Here is a 20,905-nt window from a genome sequence, read left to right on the forward strand (position 1 = left end):
TGATATGAATGGGCGAATCGATTGTTTTGAACCTTGAACACAGACAAAGTTAACCGAAGATATGTTCTTTTATCCGTGTGTGTGTGTGTGTGTGTGTGTATCAGTGTTATTCTGCCTCATTGCGCTCTGCGATGACAGGTCCTCCAAGACTCTCGTTCTCCCAGTGGGAATAAATGAGACGGAATAATGGCTCTTTGGAGAAGCCGGGCCGCTGAACCCAACTAAAAAAAACAGCCAACATGACAAGAAAAAGTGCGAGTTTTTTTTTTTTTGTCTTCTCTGAGGAAAGTCGAGATGGCTGTTTGCGGCTAAAAAGGCAGATGAATAAAGAGCTCACAGGGAACAGGGAACGTAGCCGGAGGGAAAAACAGCGCGAGCGGAGAGTGAAAATTGCGCGAGATATATATCAACAGTGAAAACCGGCCAATCGGGTCGACGCCGCGTCTGTCGTTAGCCTCGTTTCTCTGGTTTGGTGTTTGATCCATCGGGACCAGCTGCTCTGCCCAGTGCCAGCCTCTGCCACCCCGACGAGACCGGGCCCCTCCTGCTCCATTAGCAGCTCATTTACTGCTCCAATAGGAACCCGAGCACACACCACCGCGCCTGGATGGGCACAATATGGCACCACTTACCGGCCCAGTCGTCCTCCAGAGTGCAGGAGGGAAAAGAGACACAGCGACCCTGAGGTGTGAGGAGTGAATATAGGAATATGATGGAGGGAGGAAGAGAAAATGGAGAGGATAGTTGATAATAGTTTTTGTGCTCACTCAAATAAAAGCATGTCAGCAGAGGTCAAGAAGACACAGGTCTGTACACTGAACCTCACCTGGAAAGAAAGGAAGAAAGCTAGCTAGCACATTATCCATTTATCTATCTATCTAGAAACCTAGCTAGCTTACGCCATCATCTATCCATCCCGCTCTAGCTAGCTATCCAGCATAGATAGATAGATAGATAGATAGATAGATACATAGATAGATAGATAGATAGATAGATAGATAGATAGATAGATAGATAGATAGATAGATAGATAGATAGATAGATAGATAGATATAGAAAGCTAGCTAGCTAGCACATTGTCCATTTATCTATCTATCTAGAAACCTACCTAGCTTACGCCATCATCTATCCATCGCGCTCCAGCTAGCTATCCAGCATAGATAGATGGATAGAAAGATAGATATAGAAAGCTAGCTAGCTAGCACATTGTCCATTTTTCTATCTATCTAGAAACCTACCTAGCTTACACATCATATATCTATCCCGCTCTAGCTAGCTATCCAGCTTCAATAGATAGATAGATAGATAGATAGATAGATAGATAGATAGATAGATAGATAGATAGATAGATAGATAGATAGATAGATAGATAGATAGATAGATAAGGTGCTAGCTAGCTCTCTATCTATCTATCTATCTAGAAACCTACCGAGCTTACGCCATCATCTATCTATCCCCCTCTAGAGCTAGCTATCCAGCTTAGATAGATAGATAGATAGATAGATAGATAGATAGATAGATAGATAGATAGATAGATAGATAGATAGATAGATAGATGGATAATGTGCTATCTATCTATCTATCTATCTATCTATCTATCTATCTATCTATCTATCTATCTATCTATCTATCTATCTATCTATCTATCTATCTATCTATCTATCTATAACGTTATCTAGCTAAGTAGCGAGCCTAACTATCGCTAGTTATCTAGCCAAGCAGCTAGCCTTTTTATCTATTGCAACGCACAATCATCTGTTGGATTTATGTGAAAATGGAGCCAGAAATCATAGATAGACGAAATCAGCCGAAGACCATCTCTGAACACAAGCTGAAGATGAGCTACTGCCAGACACTGTATTATTACACAGTGTGTCCTTTGTACCTTATAATAATGTGGCTGCTGAGTCGAAACATACGCTCTATGGACAAAAAGGATATTTGGAGATTGAATTCAGGTGTTTCAATCAGGCTTTGGGCTTCCTCTCACTGCTGCTTTTTCCACATCCCAAGACGTTTTGGACAACGCTACGATTCCAACTTTGTGTCAAGAACCCTTTTTCGACTCCAACATGACTGATTCAGAGTGCACAGAGCAAAGCCCACAAACACATGGTTTGGTGTGGAAGAACCTGAGAAGAACCCCATCGAGCACCTTCGGGACGAAGTGTAGAAGCTGCTACGGCTGCAAAAGGCAGCACCGACTCCGCATTAAAGTCAGTGTGCAGTGTGTACAGCAGCCAAATTGACCTCAAATGTCACCAAAAATCACGCGTTTTTATCGTACAGTGAAAAATGACCTCAGCCGCGTCTTCAAACGACTCGAAACGAAAAAACCAGCATGATGGCGTTATGTTAGCGTTCAGGTTCACCGAGCATCTGCCAGTGTGAACAGGAACTGGTTTTCTCCTCGAAGTGAACTCTGGTCCGCCTAAAGACGTAGGTCTCGGTGGACTACAACGCAGGGCATTGTGGGTAAACACAACCAAAACATACGACAGCATAGCGAGTTTTCTTATTCATGGTTCGCCTTCAATAATTCAGTCGCAAAGTCTTCCTGCCGACATGGAGGCGTAAACAAAGACACATCGACATATAGACTAGTGGAGACAGGGAATCAAACTCTGAACCTTTTCCATTTGAAAGGCAACTTGCTCCACCACTCATCCACTAGGTGTCACCAAGCCAAACAAAACCACTTTCTGACTAGAGTCTGGAGGATATCGATGGCTTTTGAGGCATTAAAAATGGGAAATAAGTTGTAAAACAAAAAAAAATGGGTCAAATTGGACCCAACACTGGAAGTAAAGTTAATCACTGACCCAGTTCCCTGAAATATTCTCCTGCTTTCACTTAATTACAAGTAATCGCGGGAAACGCCGCACTTTCCCACACCGCTAATGACCCAAATCTGTCAAAGAAAGACTGACTTTTCTTTTTTTTTTTTTTTTACATTATCTGACATCAAAACCTCCGACAATGTGCGACTTAAAATGACTCGGAGCTTTTGTCCGGCGTTTGCTGATAGATGATGGAGTCTGAAGCGCGAGGAGCTTTAGAATTCTTTCCCCTTTTCCTTTTTCTGAGGCCTAAAAAGAATGAGTGGATTATTACCAGCAGCCCATTAAAGAGGCTTAATGAGCTCCAAGACTCAATTAAAGCTGGAATTACCCTCTCATCAAAGAACAGCTCCACTGTGTGCGTGAGTGGACGAGGACAAGGAAACATGACCCCCCCACACACACACACACACACACACACACTGGTGTGTATACATTAACAGTCAGAACAATGCACATGAACACTTTTGCAGAGTAACATAAAATAATACTCGGAACGAGTCGATGGGAAACGTCTGCAGTCATAAATATGCACAATGAACACAGACGGGGTAAACATCTTTAAAACCACATGGGTCTCAGTGTCTGTGTTTGACACACACACACACACACACACACACACACACACACACATTCTTGTACTTGCTGCATACTGAGGACCAGCATTTCCACTTTATAAATCAACACAATTACAAATATCTACTTCATGAATGACATCTACAAAGAACTACTGTTTGCAGTACCATAAAATGTCTGCAGGTGGAGCCCCAGAGCAAAAAGGGCTGGAAAACTTTTTCGATTTTATTTTATTTTTTAAATTTTTGGTCCAACATTTTACAAAAACGTCATACTATACTACGTCAACCAAAATTTAAAAAAGAATTTGACCAAAAAAATGTTGGTCCAAAATTTGACAAAAACGTCATACTATACTGTCTTCCAAAATTTGAAAAAAAAATTGACCCAAAATTTGAAAAAGAAAATTGACCCAAAATTAGAAACAAATGTTTTACCCAAAATTTGAAAAAAAAAATTTGACCCAAAATTTTTGGTCCAAAATTTGACAAAAAAAAAATTGGATCCAACATTTGTAAAAAAAAATTTGGTCCAAAATTTAAAAAAATAAAATTTGTTCCAAAATTTGAAAAAAAAAATTTGGTCCAAAATTTGAAAAAAAAAATTTGGTCCAAAATTTGAAAAAAAAAATTTGGTCCAATTATTTGAAAAAAAAATTATGGTCCAAAATTTGAGAAAAAGTCATCCAAAATTAAAATTTTTGACAAATTGAGTATAGCATGTTATAGCAACCTAAGGAAGGGATTTCAATGAAAACAAAGTGAGGACCGGCCAAAATGTCCTCACTCCGTAAAAATTACCTCACTTTGTTGGTTAAAAACCCTCACTGGTCCTCAGTATGCCGCAAGTACAAGAACACACACACACACACACACTCATCAGCGTTGATAAGTGTTTCATCAGCTCGGCTCGACTCGTCTTTTTTATAACAAGAGAGACTCACAATTCTGCTCCACTGCTGGAGAAAGAATCCCTGATGATATGTTTTCCTACATCCACATACGTACCATATACTACATTAATTATTATTTTCCATGCTTTTATTTTTATTTCTGGACCATATTCCAGCTGTGATTTCAGGTTATTTTGGATTGGAGATGACGCGTTTTCAGGGTTTGAAAGAGCGAAAACAAAAGTGACCTTTTGTAAAAAAAAAAACAACAACACGGTTTTTTCGCACCTTCACTTCCTGCCTGGTTCTTATTGGCCAACAACTTGACCATCCAGCTGACAATGAGAAGCCACGTTGACATTTAAATTAAGTTTTAAAGAAAGACAACCGATCTTTTCTTTGTCGTTTCTCAAAGGTTTTCCCGTAAAAACCCTTGAAAATCATTCAAGACAAAGTTCATCCAAACAAATCGTCAGTCTAAACGATGCAGTACCTATGCTAGGCCTGTATGGCATTTTCCAGACGTAAAACATGATTTCGATATGCGTGGGGGTCTGTAACGTTTTGGGTGCTAGCATGAAAAATTAGCGATGGATGTTATTAGCCAAACCTTACGTTTACATTAGCCAACATAACATTGTCACGGAGCTCCATGGTCTTGTTGTTTCCTTGTCCTCTGACGTTTCTGGCGCTAAGCTAAGCTAAACAGTAATTCTAATTGGGACCATATCTATGTTCCCCGGGTCCTATGTTCCCCGTTTTGTATGTGACACACACACACACACATTCTTGTACTTGCTGCATACTGAGGACCAGCATTTCCACTTTATAAATCAACACAATTACAAATATCTACTTCATGAACGACATCTACAAAGAACTACTGTTTGCAGTACCATAAAATGTCTGCAGGTGGAGCCCCAGAGCAAAAAGGGCTGGAAAACTTTTTCGATTTTATTTTATTTTTTAAATTTTTGGTCCAACATTTTACAAAAACGTCATACTATACTACGTCAACCAAAATTTAAAAAAGAATTTGACCAAAAAAATGTTGGTCCAAAATTTGACAAAAACGTCATACTATACTATGTCTTCCAAAATTTGAAAAAAAAATTGACCCACAATTTGAAAAAGAAAATTGACCCAAAATTAGAAACAAATGTTTTACCCAAAATTTGAAAAAAAAAATTTGACCCAAAATTTTTGGTCCAAAATTTGACAAAAAAAAAATTGGATCCAACATTTGAAAAAAAAAATTTGGTCCAAAATTTAAAAAAATAAAATTTGTTCCAAAATTTGAAAAATAAAATTTGGTCCAAAATTTGAAAAAAAAAATTTGGTCCAATTATTTGAAAAAAAATGTGGTCCAATTATTTGAAAAAAAATTTGGTCCAATTATTTGAAAAAAAATTTGGTCCAATTATTTGAAAAAAAATTTGGTCCAATTATTTGAAAAAAAATTATGGTCCAAAATTTGAGAAAAAGTGGTCCAAAATTAAAATTTTTGACAAATTGAGTATAGCATGTTATAGCAACCTAAGGAAGGGATTTCAATGAAAACAAAGTGAGGACGGGCCAAAATGTCCTCACTCCGTAAAAATTACCTCACTTTGTTGGTTAAAAACCCTCACTGGTCCTCAGTATGCCGCAAGTACAAGAACACACACACACACACACACACACACACACACACACACACACACACACTCATCAGAGTTGATAAGGGTTTCATCAGCTCGGCTCGACTCGTCTTTTTATAACAAGAGAGACTCACAATTCTGCTCCACTGGAGAAAGAATCCCAGATGATATGTTCCTCTACATCCACATACGTACCATATACTACATTTATTATTATTTTCCATGCTTTTATTTTTATTTCTGGACCATATTCCAGCTGTGATTTCAGGTTATTTTGTATTGGAGATGACGCGTTTTCAGGGTTTGAAAGAGCGAAAACAAAAGTGACCTTTTGTAAAAAAAAAAAAACAACACGGTTTTTTCGCACCTTCACTTCCTGCCTGGTTCTTATTGGCCAACAACTTGACCATCCAGCTGAGAATGAGAAGCCATGTTGACATTTAAATTAAGTTTTAAAGAAAGACAACTTTCTCTGTACGATCTTTTCTTTGTCGTTTCTCAAAGGTTTTCCCGTAAAAACCCTTGAAAATCATTCAAGACAAAGTTCATCCAAACAAATCGTCAGTCTAAACGATGCAGTACCTATGCTAGGCCTGTAGGGCATTTTCCAGACGTAAAACATGATTTCGATATGCGTGGGGGTCTGTAACGTTTTGGGTGCTAGCATGAAAAATTAGCGATGGATGTTATTAGCCAAACCTTACGTTTACATTAGCCAACATAACATTGTCACGGAGCTCCATGGTCTTGTTGTTTCCTTGTCCTCTGATGTTTCTGGCGCTAAGCTAAGCTAAACAGTAATTCTAATTGGGACCGTATCTATGTTCCCCGGGTCCTATGTTCCCCGCTTTGTATGTGACCGGGGAACATAGGACCCTTTCTTTAAGAAAAGGGTCCTATGTTCCCCGCTGTTCACCCAAAGGGTCCTATGTTCCCCGCTTTGTATGTGACCGGGGAACATGGGACCCTTTCTTTAAAAAAGGGTTCTATGTTCCCCGCTGTTCATCCAAAATGACCCGGGGAACATAGGACCCTACCCCTAACCCTTACCCTAAGCCTTTACCCTGGAGTTCCACACCCAGGCTTCCACAAAGTGGGGAACATCGGACCCTTTTTTTAAAAAAAGGGCCGATGCTCCCCAATCGGGGAACATAGGACCCGGGGAACATAGGTACGACCCCATTCTAATTCTACTTATGGCGGGTTCATAAATCATGGCTATTCACGATAATTTTAGGTCGTTTTCACACTTGGGCTTCATTTGGGTGTACACCACCGGGGTGTAGTCTACTCCCGTAGACTAGACCTAGACGCAGGACAAACGCGACGTCGTGATCACTAGCGGCGTTCGTTGACGCGAGATTCCTCGCGGGAACAATGCGCGAGTAAAGTTAAAACCAGACAGAGAGAGAGAGAGCGCAAATTCCAAGATCTCCGTCTCACCAAAGACGAAGGAACAAAGACTGACTTTGACCGAGATCCCGAGGACAATCTCGGTAAGCGATCATCCTCCCGTCCGAAGCTGCGTCGACACACCTTCGGTCCTTCGAATTTGACGTCAACCGAGGCGTTGGGAACCCTGGTAAAGTTTGAAGACTGCGAATGCGTGTGTACAAAAACAAAAGTAGTTCTTGTGCCAATGGTTTTCATGCAGATCCACAGTATCGACCGTCGTCTTCCTCCGTCCCAAACTGCAGACTAAACTAATCCTTCCACCTCCGCGACCTTCAGCCTCGCCCGCTCTTTGTCTCGGTTTATTTCTTTCTCCGCTGTTTCCCTCTACACTTGACCCCCTCGCCTTCTCTTAGCTTATCCTCTCGCGCTCTCTTCATTCTTCATGTCAAGCTAACAAACGATTGTTTGCTTTCCCATGGAGGCTCATGCCAAGGAGAGAGAGAGAGAGAGAGAGAGAGAGAGAGAGACAGTGTTGTTGTAGAGAGAGAGAGAGGCTGGATGGAAGCCAGGAGCCCGGCCCTGGGGGCCACCAGAAGGGGGCGGGGCGGGGCGGCGAGGAAGAAACCGTGGCTGACGGAACAGATGGATCGTCGTGACAAACGCCAGCGTAAAGGATGGACTTTGGTTTTGTCTTTAGCACCGAAGGCTTTTTAACCACCGGGAACCGAACGTCTCAGTGAACCTCGACTCTTTGACTCCTTGATTCTGGCAAAGATGAGTTTCCTCAGGGCCGTTTCTAGCCGTTTGGGGGCCCTGTGCGAGATACTATTTGGGGGCCCCTATTTTTTTACAAACTCGAGGTAGAGATTCCCTAACTTTACCCCACAAACACTTACACGCTTTGCAGATATATGCATAATGAATGCATCCAATACATGCAAATAAAGACAGGTACTTTTAATTCTCAAAAATATAATAAAATATGAGTCTGAACTTGCAGTTTGGGGGGGGGGGGGGCTGGTGGCTGTGGGGCCCTATGCAGCTGCATAGTCCGCATATAGCAAGAAACGGCTCTGAGTTCACTCCTCATTGACTGCTCCTCTGAGTTCAGTGTAAGCACAGTGCAACACTGCCACCCAGTGGTGACTTTTTATATTGACATTCTCATAGCTTCAAATGCAGAAACAGCAGTACCAGTGTAAATAAAGGCCTTTTTTTTAAACCAGGAAAAACCACAGACAAACTGTACTAAGGCACAAAAACAGTTTTTCTGTACAAATACAGAAAATAATCAAATTTCACAATTCCCAATCAACAAAAACAAGTAAATTTTCAACGTCACAACACAATGAGGAGAACGAAACTAAAAAGAAATTGGAACAAATTTGATGTAACTAAAAAAATACCATATATAAAAGAGCGTCTTTGTTTCAGTTGAATTTCAATTGAAACAAATACAAGGAAAATAAAAGATTAAAATTAAAAAGTCACATCCTGTTCCGTCACGTATCCATCGTCCGTTTGTTCATTTATTTAACGATGGATCTGTTTTTTTCACTTAATCGTGCCATAATTTGACTCCCGTGACACAGTGATGTTTGATTTTTATTGGCACTAATTGCTCATTAAATCGTCTTATTCCTCCCTCACTTAAAACTAAATTTTTTTGGGATAATGGTAGAGTGTAGTTTAGTAACTGGAAAATGAAGCTTAAAGCTCACATAGAGTGGTCCTGTTGCACATATATGTTAGTTATGGAGGTCTACTTACATACATTAACTTGTTTTTATGCTCAAAAACCTCCTAGTTGCTGTAAACGAGCCGATAGAAATCTGTCTTTTCTGACGCTGTTCCCCAGCCTCGATATTTCAGACATAAATCTCACACGCTCCCCCCTCTGGAACGGTGGATGCAAAACACAGTGTTCTCAGCAGTGGCTGAACTGTTTGTTTAGAACCTTCAGGGCTTCATAAACAAGGTAATGACGCAGATACAAACAAAAAAAATGGCGTTAATTGGAACTTCCGGTCTAGGTCCGCTTTAAAGTGCACAATTCTGAAAACTTGAGGCTCTTATATCAACGACGCGACAGTTCACAGTTCCGTCCGTGTCACTCAAATGGCTTTTTCTTCTTCTTGTTTGGGGTTTTAACGGCTTCTTTCACCCCCATGACGTTGCGTTACTGCCCTCTTCTGGAGTAAGAAAACTCCTACACTATCGTCTCTTTGGTCTCATCTTCTTTCTTCTTCTTCCTGCCACGATTTTGAGAAACTGAACCACAGATTCTGGAAATGAGTTCAAAACACGAGTGGAAAAGCTACAAAAAATATAACATATCAAATAATCTGAGACCTTTGGACGCCTCTGTTTTGTCCTCACGGCTAATCTGCCTTTATCACGCTATGATTGGGAAAACGAGCATATCAGCGGAAACTGAGACGAACCTCTGTGTTTGACGGAGCGTGATCGCTCTGTTGGATTTGTACGCCGGAGTTTACGTCTTCACAGATACGTGACGTAAGAAACGTGCACCCAGTCAGACGTGGACCTATTCCTTGCTTAACCCTCAATCTCAAAAATGTGCGCTCCCTCTAGTCCAAGTGCTGTCCAGATTTGCAGAAAAATGAAGTTGAGGGTCAAGTTTAAGGGCTGTATCGCCCTCAATATTGAGATTTTTCCGAGACCACCCTTGGGAGCAAGGGCTACCCAGAATGCATTGCGTGTTTTCACATAACAAAGATGGCCCCGAAAGCAGCGAAACGAGTACGCTACAAATGAAGTATTTTCTTTGTTAATAGAGATATAAAAATGATCTTAGTTTAGGTCCATATTATGGATTACTGACGTCATTGTTGCGTAACATTTATTTTTATTTGACCATCTTTTGTCAATAGTCGGCCGGTGTGGTTTACTTTTCAATAAGTCGTGGTGTGTGGTAACTGTCAGCTGAATATTTGTATGAGTATCATCTTATAACTAACTGACAACCTAATAACTTGACTGACAAACGGATCAGAATAAATAATCCTGACGTAAATGTGTTCTTCTTCTTCTTCTTTTTTGGAGTTGACAGACTGGACGCGGCTTTCCGCGTTATTCTGCCCCCTACAGTCTGAAGACGTATCTGCATTTAAGGGGTGTCCCATTTCTAAGTGACAAAATAACCCTCAACACTTGGTTTTGAGGGCCAGTTAAGATTAAGGGTTAAGATAGGAATTGGAATTGGCCCCAAATGTAACACACATGTCTTGGACCTGCAGCCTCCAGGTGGTGCTCTGCACAAATTGGTGAACAGATTGTTTTCTTTTTTTAAATGTGTGTTTTTTTTTCTTCCCTGCCTTGTTTACACAGGAGTTGCCAGAGTATGACCAGCCTGTTCAGTAACACCATGTCTCCCGCCAAAGACGGTAACTCTTCGCCGCCTCGCCGCTCCAGCAACCTCGGCAAACCTCCACTGCGGGCACTTTATGATTTGCTCATTGCACCTATGGAGGGGGTGAGTGTTACCTTTCGCTGGGTCATTGCCTGCCCGCTCGAGTGTTGGTGTTGGCAAAGACAGGAGCGTCGGTGAGAATTCAGACCGATTCAGTCTGAACAGTGTTTTTGTACATGTGTTGCGACAGGGCTTGATGCACTCCAGTGGACCCGTGGGCCGACACAGGCAGCTGGTGATGGTGCTGGAGGGGGAACTGTACCTCATTCCCTTCGCCCTGCTGAAAGGAAGCTCGTCTAACGAATACCTGTACGAGCGCTTCAGCCTCATCGCCGTTCCGTCCATCCACGGCCTCGGATCCAGCGCAAAGGTTAGAGCTTCCATGTCCATATCTTCTGCTCCTTTGTCCTCCACATGGGGGTCATGGGGGTGTCAATCCCACTTTGATGTAGGGCGTGATCAGTCCATCACAGAAGCACATGGAGTCAAACAACCATTCGCGTGTCCAATTTGTCCAATTTGTCCCCAAATTCCCAAATCTGCATGTTTTTGCATGGGCGCGAAATCGCTACACCAACCCCCTGTGGCAACTCTTCAGTCATATGATAACAAAACACATCAATTCCCATATATTTATTTGATCTCTCATGAGAAATGGCTTGATCACAGATTCCGTTTTTTTCCTATGTTATTATTGGTACGTTCCAGTCGTACTTTGAAGTTGGAATTTCCAAATACTCCAGGCACGTTAGCGTCCATGTTTTTTTCCGACTTCGCAACTGGAACGCGAGATGATTTCACTCCGGTTCCCAACAACCAAAAGGAACAATGTAAAGTCATCTTAGCCTCTTGTGAAAGGTCCAGTGTGTAAGAATTGGAGACATCTAGTGGTGAGACTGCGTATTGCAACAAACGGAGCACTCGCTCTTGATGTACAAAGGCTCCGTTTATCAATTTTTATGGTGTAACTTTTAAATACAAACAACATATTGGTTTCATTGATACCAAATCCGCTCCTGCTCTGCTGCTGTATACACACAAACACTCCCCTCGGTGTCAGGTCTGATAGTAGTTTTGCTTGACAGAGAACAAACAAAAGGTACATACTGCAACTTTAAAGTGATTCTACGCTTATTCAGAATAACTTTATGCCAATAAAACCTCCTAAATGTGACACAATGGACCTTTAATGATATCTGTAGATCGTAGGGTCAGGATTTAAAGGTGCATTATGTAATAAATGATAAAATCCTCCTAATATGTCACAGAGACTCAGGAATAATGTTCATATAACAAACTGAACTCACCAACAACAACAGTACAGACAAAATATTTGCATTAAAAAAAATATTTTGCAGACTGCAAATCATGTCTATGTTTTGAAATCATGTTTTGGCGTCATGTGGCGCCACCTACCGCCGTCTACCAATCATTGCAGTCAGTGGAGTCTCAGCTGCCGAGCAACCACGGGTTGCCAGTTACGTCAGAAAACGAAACCTAAAAGACCATTGTGTTTTGAATTTGAGTGTAGTAACCATATTTGGCCACATTCTTACATATGGCGCCTTTAACCGTTCGCCTTCTACTCTCAGGCTCACTCTCGACGGCAAGGAGCGGCGCCGTGCGGCGGCGTCTCCATGGCGGCGGTGGTGGGGAACCCTCGACTGCCCTCGCCTGTGATGGACAGGTGGTTGTGGGGGCCCATGCCCTCTGCGGAGGAGGAGGCGCTGATGGTGGCCGAGCTGCTGGGATGCCAGCCGCTGGCGGGCTCTTCGGCGACCAAGGAGAGGGTGATGAGCGCGCTCACGCAGGCCGAGTGCGCCCACTTCGCCACGCACATCTCCTGGAAGCTGGCGGCCCTGGTGCTCACCCCGAACTCCGAGGGTGGACACGGAGGCGCCGGCGGCGGCGGAACGGTGGGGAGAGGAGCGGGCGGCGGCGGCAGGAGAGGCAGCAGCGGTCGAGGCAGGAAGGGCTCGATCGGGAGCAGCTACACCATCCCGGAGTCTCTGCACATGCAGGACGACGGCAGCGACGCGGAGAGCATCTGCGACAGTCCGCCTCTGCAGGAGTTCCTCCTCACGGCGGCGGATATCCTGGACCTGAGGTTGCCTGTCAAGTTGGTGGTGCTGGGGTAAGAGAGTTGGCTTTTTTGCGGTCACAGTTTGCAGTTTTACAGCTTTTTGAAAGCGCCGTCGCAATCGGAGACGAGACGGAGCGCGCACCTCCAAGCCAACGCTCGGCTAAACCACCGCGGTCCTGTTCCTGTGCCATGAACTACATCCCCGCAAAAAACGTTCACGAAAATCCTCCCATCCTTTGCTTCTTATTGTTTTTTTCCAGTTACGCTCCTCGCAGACAACAGACAACCGCGGCCAGAAACATAAAACCTCCTCAGCAGAGGTCATAAAACACACTAAAGACGAGGTTTTCGGGACAGATTTACCGTCGCTGAAGAGTTGGTCGTAAAGCAGAACATTGTAATTCAATAGATGAGACAATAACCGGGTTTCCACTCCAGTATATCGCAAAGTTTATCAGAAACTTTCAAGAATTCAGTGAAAGAACATAGAAAGATATGAGTTTGAACTATGATGTATATGTAAGTGTTTGATAATCCCATGTCTGTGGCCTGTAGATCGTACCAGGAGTCCAGCAGTAAGGTGACGGCCGACGGCGTGGTTGGACTGACCCGAGCCTTCCTGGCCGCCGGGGCTCAGTGCGTCCTCGTGTCGCTGTGGCCGGTCCCCGTCGCGGCCTCCAAGGTTTTCGTCCACGCCTTCTACACCGCCCTGCTCAACGGGACCAAGGCTAGCGCGGCGCTGGCCGACGCCATGAAGACGGTTCAGAGCAGCAAGCAGTACTCGCACCCGTCCAACTGGGCAGGTGAGTGACCACGTACAGTATCCACCCGGCTGTACGCATTTTGCTCCGGTACGCCAAGGGAAGGGCGCCAAAGAATAACCCCGAACCCTAAGATGAAAACGTGGCTTTACGGCGCTCCGAACGTCACGTAACTCCTTTTGTTTACGCCGCCTTGTTGGCAGGAAAAGCTCCCACAAAAATGACACACTTTAAATCCACAGAGATCGAGAAATGCGTCCCAGAACTTGACCGACTGCATATATCTGACTCTTATACTGCCCCCTGGTGTTTGGAAACAGCCAGAGTGGACATTATTCCTTCCAGTCCTGCTGTAACCCTACCTGCCATGTGTTTTGTTTTATTTTTAAGGCTCTCTCTCTCTCTAATTTAATCTCGTTTCCGTGCAGGTTATATGCTGATCGGCAACGATGTGAAGCTCAACAGCCCGTCGTCGCTCATTGGCCAAGCTTTGGCCGAGATCCTGCAGTATCCAGATCGAGTGCGGGACGCCCTGAGAGTTTTGCTCCACCTGGTGAGACGAGGACGCAAAGAAAATGACTTAAAATGGACAAACGATGTGTGATTTCTAGTAAAAAATAATGATGATTTAGGTGTTCACTCAAAAACTAGCAAAACAAGCTAGCAGCTAGATGTTAGCACAGGGTCTCAAAGTCAAATTTAAGACTTTTTTAAGACTTGCTAGCTTGTTTTGCTAGTTTTTTAAGACATTTTAATCCCTTAAATTGAATTTATTGGATTTAAAGGTGCATTATGTAATAAATCTAAATCAACTGGCCATAAAATCCTCCTAATATGTCACAGAGACTCAGGAATAATGTTCATATAACAAACTGAACTCACCAACAACAACAGTACAGACAAAATATTTGCATTAAAAAAATATTTTACAGACTGCAAAGACTACATGTTTTAGCCATGTGGCGCCACCTACCGCTGTCCACCAATACCACCAATCATTGCAGTCAGTGGAGTCTCAGCTGCCGAGCAACCACGGGTTGCCAGTTACGTCAGAAAACGAAATCTAAAAGACCTCGGTGTTTTGAATTTGAGTGTAGTAACCGTTTTTGGCCACATTCTTACATATGGCGCCTTTAAGACCTTTTTTGAGATTTTAGGAGAATTTAAGACATTTAAGACCCCGTGGATACCCTGTAGCATGCTGACAGAGCCTACATTCGGTCCAAAAATGCACAGCTCTGGTCTTTTCTTGAAGTTTAATCACAGGATTTATGTTTGTTTTACCATAATTGCCCCCCGACACACAGTATATAGTATACAGTATATGGCAAAAATGTCACACAACCAGACGCTGACTCTGCTGCTCTGCTGCCGCGTTGCCGCTTGCAGGTGGAGAAGTCTCTGCAGAGGATACAGAACGGCCAGCGCAATTCCATGTACACGTCGCAGCAGAGCGTGGAGAACAAGGTGGGCGGCGTGCCGGGCTGGCAGGCGCTGCTGACGGCCGTGGGCTTCCGTCTGGACTCGGCGGGCCCGGGCATCCCCGCGGCCGTGTTCTTTCCCACCGCAGACCCGGGAGACAGGCTGCAGCAGTGCAGCACCACTTTACAATCGCTGCTGGGTACGTACGCGAGACAAAAAGCGACATATCGGGCCAATTCCAATTCCTATCTTAACCCTTAATCTTAACTGGCCCCCCTTTATCACTTAGAAATGGGACACCCCTTAAATGCAGATACGTCTTCAGACTGTAGGGGGCAGAATAACGCGAAAGTTTGCGTCCAGTCTAACTCCAAAAAAGAAGAAGAAGAAAAACACATTTACGTCAGGATTATTTATTCTGATCCGTTTGTCAGTCAAGTTATTAGGTTGTCAGTTAGTTATAAGATGATACTCATACAAATATTCAGCTGACAGTTACCACACACCACGACTTATTGAAAAGTAAACCACACCGGCCGACTATTGACAAAAGATGGTCAAATAAAAATAAATGTTACGCAACAATGACGTCAGTAATCCATAATATGGGCCTAAACTAAGATAATACAATGGTTTTCATCATTTTTATATCTCTATTAACAAAGAAAATACTTCATTTGTATCGTACTCGTTTCGCTTTGTTACGTGAAAACACGCAATGCATTCTGGGTAGCCCTTGCTCCCAAGGGTGGTCCCCTGGAAAATCTCAATATTGAGGGCGATACAGCCCTTAAACTTAACCCCTCAACTTAATTTTTCTGAGAATCGGGACAGCACTTCCACTAGAGGGAGTGCACATTTTTTGAGATTGAGGGTTAAGCGAGGATTTGGAATTCACCCTACGTGTCCATATTTTAGGCTTTTTTGCATTGATTTTCACAAAGTCAGACTTTAAGATTACACCACGTTTCACCCATTTAGGGGGAAAAAACAATACGTCCTCAGTCTGAATAATGACATTTTGTTTGATCCCGGCCTTTAGGTTTGCCACCACCAGCTCTGCAGGCTTTGTGCAAACTCATCACGGCGTCAGAGGCGGGAGAGCAGCTCATCAACCGGGTAAGGCCATCTAACGCCTTAAATAAAAATTCAAATTGATTCGTACCACTCTTTTCCTGTGGTATGATATGTTTTTTTTGTCACTTTACTTAAAAAAAAAAACATGCAGAAAGCAGTCCGTTAAAGTCGAATATTGACTTTTGATTTTTTCTCTCTGTGTGCTTTTTATGTGGATTTTTACACACATTACAACCACGATATTGTAATAATAATCACAATAAAACAGCCCTGGGTTCTCCACCGTACCCTCGGGGGGTGGGAGATATACGTTGTTATATAACTGGATACACACTCACACACTGCCACTGCTTATCTGCATTGAAACGCTGCGTGGGGAGCATTAACCCGGCACTCGTTTGAGTACAAAGTCTCCGCCGCAATCTCAAGTCTCTGTTCTCCGGTCGTCAAAGACTCTCGTGACACAGACACGGTTGGAGAGTTAATATAATCTTGCCGCTGCAGAGGTTTATCCCTGTTTATGTGCAACATGTGGCCGTCACATGCTTGTAGCTAAAGGTGATTAGCCTTGTCGTGCAAACTGCTGGCGGACGGAGCACGTGACGGAAAAACATGAACCTGTGCCTTTATAACCTGTGTGAATGCATGCGATTGATTAAAAGCTTATTTTCTCTCCCCCTGTTCCTAACATGCGCTCTGAAGGCCGTTAAAAATATGGTGGCTATGGTAAGTCTGCCTTCAACTCTTTGCCTTCCATCCCATTCAACCTTCACTCTCTGTGCTGCAAAACTCTCTAACAAACACTAACCCCTGAATTCATTCACACCCACATTTCAAAAGCCAGCTGAAAGAAAATGTGCATTTCTCGACAAATATTGGTCGCCAGTTCACCCAGGTAAGCAGTAGGTGGCGCTGAATTTGAAAATCTGGCAAGCAGCATGCTAATGCTAAATGTTAAAGGGATAGTTCGGACAATTTTGGACACAAGACCCATTTTGGAGACGTTTTTTCAAGAAATTTCATTCAGTTCTTCTAGTCGCCGAGTTCGCCGGTGCTAGGGGCTAGCGCAAGTCAACGGTAGCAGCTAGCATGGCATTAGAAACACTCATACCGAATCAATTGTAACGGCAGACTGTCGATGTACATATCTGTGTTGATAGAACAACGTTTGAAACAAAACTAACCTTGCATCGCATGGATTTTTGAGGAACTACTTTCTACGGAATCAGTCCGCCGCTGCCGTAGCCTAACAGGAAGTATGACGCGCTGCTGCTCAGACATAAATCCTACAAATTGCGAGGTTGGTTTTATTTCAAACATTCTATCAACACAGATATGTACATCGATAGTCAACACCGTTACAATTGATTTGCCTCGGGTGCACTACGAGTGTTTCTAACGCCATGCTAGCTGGTACTGTTGACTTGCGCTAGCCATAGCACTAGCGAACTCAGGAACTAGAAGAACTGAATGAAATTTCTTGAAAAACGTCTCCAGACGTCTCCATCACACTGGCTGAGTTGGAAAATAGGTCTTATGTCCAAAATTCCGAACTATCCCTTTACCATTAGCATTAGCATGTTGCTTCCTAGACTTTAGCGCCACCTACTGCTTACCTGGGTTATTTCAAGGCTGAAACAATCAGTTCTGGTAGTTTTGGTTGACGACGAGATAAGACATCGGCGAACATCTTCGTTTCAAGGTTTTGGGAAACGCCGAGCAACATTTTCCTCAAACACGTACTCGGTTCGTCGAGAATACGTCGACAGATTGATGGATTCTAAAAAGAATCGTGACTTTCAGGCCTAAAACTCTTGATATTCAATATTATTCGGAAAAAGCCTACACCTGCTCCTGTTTCCCCCCTGTTTTCACGCCATTTAACATTCACCCGCTCGTATGAAGGATCAACTGTGTTCGCTGTGTTTTGAATATGTGAGGCTTTACAACGCTGGCTAATTACAGGTCAAAGCAGCAGAGTTTCATGGCGGTAGAGCTGAGCCCGTGACGTAAGGTTATCGAACATGTTTTCTATTTTCCGCACCGTCGACAAAGGTGTCTCTGTTCTCGGGAGTTATCCAAGCTCCAAACAAAACCCGCTAATGTGCTCGTAAGGGTGGGGGGGGGGGATGGTTGTGGGGGGGCTCGTGTAAACCCCACCAAAGCTGAAATCCGTCATCTCTGCTACATGTTCTGTAGCCCTGAATGGATTTAGTATATCTACTCCTTTACACAAACAAGAGTTGAGGAGATGAAAAATGAAATTTCCTGATGCATCAATTTCCTTATTTGTCCTCTCCAGCTCCACCAGGTGCTAGTCCAACTCCAGACCGGAGAGAAAGAGCAGGATTTCTCCCTCCTGCCCATTCAGGTGTCCATCAGTGTGCAGCTATGGCGACTGCCGGGATGCCACGAGTTTTTGGCCGCTCTCGGTGAGTCGTCTTTGGCCCCAGAAGGAACCGCCGACCCCTGACCCCTTTATTATGTCGATTTCCCAACCGATAAATCGTTGTTGTTATTCAAATCTTTAAAAACCTTGTTCTGTGTCTGCAGGGTTTGACTTATGCGAGGTCGGCCAAGAAGAAGTGGTGCTGAAGACGGGCAAGCTAGCCAACCGTCGCACCTTGCACTTTGCTCTCCAGTCTCTGCTGGCGCTCTTTGGTACGTACATTGGTTTGTTCTTCGAGTTTCTTGGATTCGGTCCAGTGTGTCAGAATTAGAGACATCCAATGGTGCGATTGCACCAAACGGAAGATTCGTACCGAGCCGTTCTTCTTTGGTTGCGTCCATTTGTCCATTTTGTGCTGCTGCAGAAAGATGGTAGACTTTGTTGAGCTTTTGCCTAAAGTACATACTTAGTGGTGATTTTCTCCTCTTTTTACAGACTCCACTGAGCTGCCTAAGCGCTTGAGCCTGGACAGTTCGTCGTCCCTCGAGTCTCTGGCGTCCGCCCAGTCGGTGTCCAACCCGATGCCCATGGGATACTCCAGCCTTCCCTTCTCGCCTCCCTGCCTGGACAATCAGGCTTCCGACGCCATCTCCGTCTACAGCCTCAGCTCTGTCGCCTCCTCCATGAGCTTCGCCTCCAAGTCGGAGTGCGATTTCCTCAGCCACCGGCAGCGCGGCGGGGCCACGGCGCACTACTCCATCCACAAACACCCCCACGTTCCCCGCAGCCGCTCCTCGCCTCACGGGGCGGCTGCTGCCGCGGCGCCGCCGGGTGGCCGCGGGGATGAGGAGGAGTACGAGGGTTTTTCCATAATCAGCAGTGAGCCGCTGGGAAGCCACTGCGACTCCCTGCCTCTGCCGCCGGGCCACAGCCAGCGCCACCACCGCGGAGGCAGGGGAGTCGTCGGCGGCCTTGGCGCGGGAGCAGGCCGAGGATACACGGTATCGGTGTCATCCAGGGGCAGTGTCAGCACCCCGACGTCCCCGGTCAAAACATGCCTCGTGCCCAGCCCAAACTCCCCTTTCCAGAAGGTGGGCAAAGTGAGTAGCTCCGACACAGGCGAATCCGACCAGTCCAGCACCGAGACGGACAGCACTGTCAAGTCTCAGGAGGAGAAAACTGCCCCGCTGGATCCTCAGGAGCTGGCTCAGAAGATCCTCGAGGAGACCCAGAGTCATCTGCGCGCCGTGGGTAGCCTTCAGAGAGCCGGGCCAGACGGTGGGAACGCCGTTGGAACGTCGGCCCGGAGCAGCGCCTTCCGCTCGTCCGAAACGAGTGCGTTCAGCCGCCCTAATAGCAGTGCGAGTGGCCGAGCTCAGTCTTCCCCGAAACCCAAGCCGCCCTCGCGTTCCTCTTCCCTTCAGAAGGTAAGCTCCGGCTACAACAGTCCCGCGGTCTCCGAGTCTTCCCAAAAGGAGGGCAGCCATCCTTCGCCCACCCTGGACAGCCACGCGCAGTTCAAACTCAAGTACCCGAGCTCCCCGTACAGCGGCCACATTTCCCGCTCGCCGAGTAACGTGTCTCCGAGCTCCGGTCACCAGTCCCCGGTAGGTAGCGCTCCGTCCCCGGCCCTGTCCTATTCGTCTACGGGCTCCGCCTGCTCCACCTCGGCGGAAGCCACAGACTTGGACCGGCTAAGAAGAGGCGTCATCGACGAAAAGGTCCAGGCGATCCACAACCTGAAGACCTTCTGGGCGAACGCCGCAGCCCAGCAACAGCAACACCACCTTCGTCCCGTCAGAGGCGTCCACGGCTCCCCGGGGCCCCTCGCGTCTGCAAGTCGGGACGTACTGAGCCTTCTGAACCTTTCGCCGCGGCGCTGTTCCCCCAGTGACACCCAAGACAGCCTGGAGCTGCGGGAGCTGGGGCTGCAGTCACTGGACAGGGGCGGTAAGAACTCTTCCAATGGACACCACTGCTCCAACACGAGGAAAGCGGCCCCATCGCCGACTATTTCCACAAGCAGTAGCCCCGGTGCTCGTTCCATCCGACTCCCCGCGGGTAACGGATACAAGTTTCTGTCGCCAGGGAGGTTTTTCCCGTCCTCGAAATGCTGAGACGTTTGAAATGGTCGCCCAAACTTTTACGTATGATTTGTTATCCCGTGTGCTGGAGGAGGAGGAGGAGGAGGAGGGGGCGGGGGCACTTTTTCTCGGACCACTATTGGCCCACCAAGCTTGACTGACAGTGATCGGGGGCTTCGATTCCCGCAAAGAGGCACATGAATGCTTTCGGGAGTGTCTTGTCTTTGTGCCCATAACACTGTAAATGGCAATGAGAAATACTCGACGACCTGATACTGTGTTTGTGTGTAAGTGTGTGTCAGGTAGATGTAAA

At 45.2% G+C, this 20,905-nt stretch overlaps 1 protein-coding gene across 1 annotated transcript in view; it reads left to right on the forward strand.

Annotated features, from left to right (window-relative positions):
- Nucleotides 1-20,635, forward strand: part of ttc28 (tetratricopeptide repeat domain 28) — a 301,137-nt gene extending 280,502 nt beyond the window's left edge. Inside the window, exons 14-24 of the mRNA XM_083904827.1 lie at nucleotides 10,695-10,839; nucleotides 10,967-11,146; nucleotides 12,369-12,910; nucleotides 13,415-13,662; nucleotides 14,049-14,173; nucleotides 15,010-15,241; nucleotides 16,085-16,161; nucleotides 16,822-16,845; nucleotides 18,422-18,551; nucleotides 18,673-18,780; nucleotides 19,004-20,635. Coding sequence (XP_083760953.1) covers nucleotides 10,695-10,839; nucleotides 10,967-11,146; nucleotides 12,369-12,910; nucleotides 13,415-13,662; nucleotides 14,049-14,173; nucleotides 15,010-15,241; nucleotides 16,085-16,161; nucleotides 16,822-16,845; nucleotides 18,422-18,551; nucleotides 18,673-18,780; nucleotides 19,004-20,625 — 3,433 coding nt within the window. The 3' untranslated portion in view covers nucleotides 20,626-20,635. The remainder of the gene's footprint in view (nucleotides 1-10,694; nucleotides 10,840-10,966; nucleotides 11,147-12,368; nucleotides 12,911-13,414; nucleotides 13,663-14,048; nucleotides 14,174-15,009; nucleotides 15,242-16,084; nucleotides 16,162-16,821; nucleotides 16,846-18,421; nucleotides 18,552-18,672; nucleotides 18,781-19,003) is intronic.
- Nucleotides 20,636-20,905: the final 270 nt, after the last annotated feature.

This window comes from Microchirus variegatus (genome assembly GCF_963457635.1).
Source record: "Microchirus variegatus genome assembly, chromosome: 18".
In the NCBI taxonomy this organism is placed as follows: Eukaryota; Metazoa; Chordata; class Actinopteri; order Pleuronectiformes; family Soleidae; genus Microchirus; species Microchirus variegatus.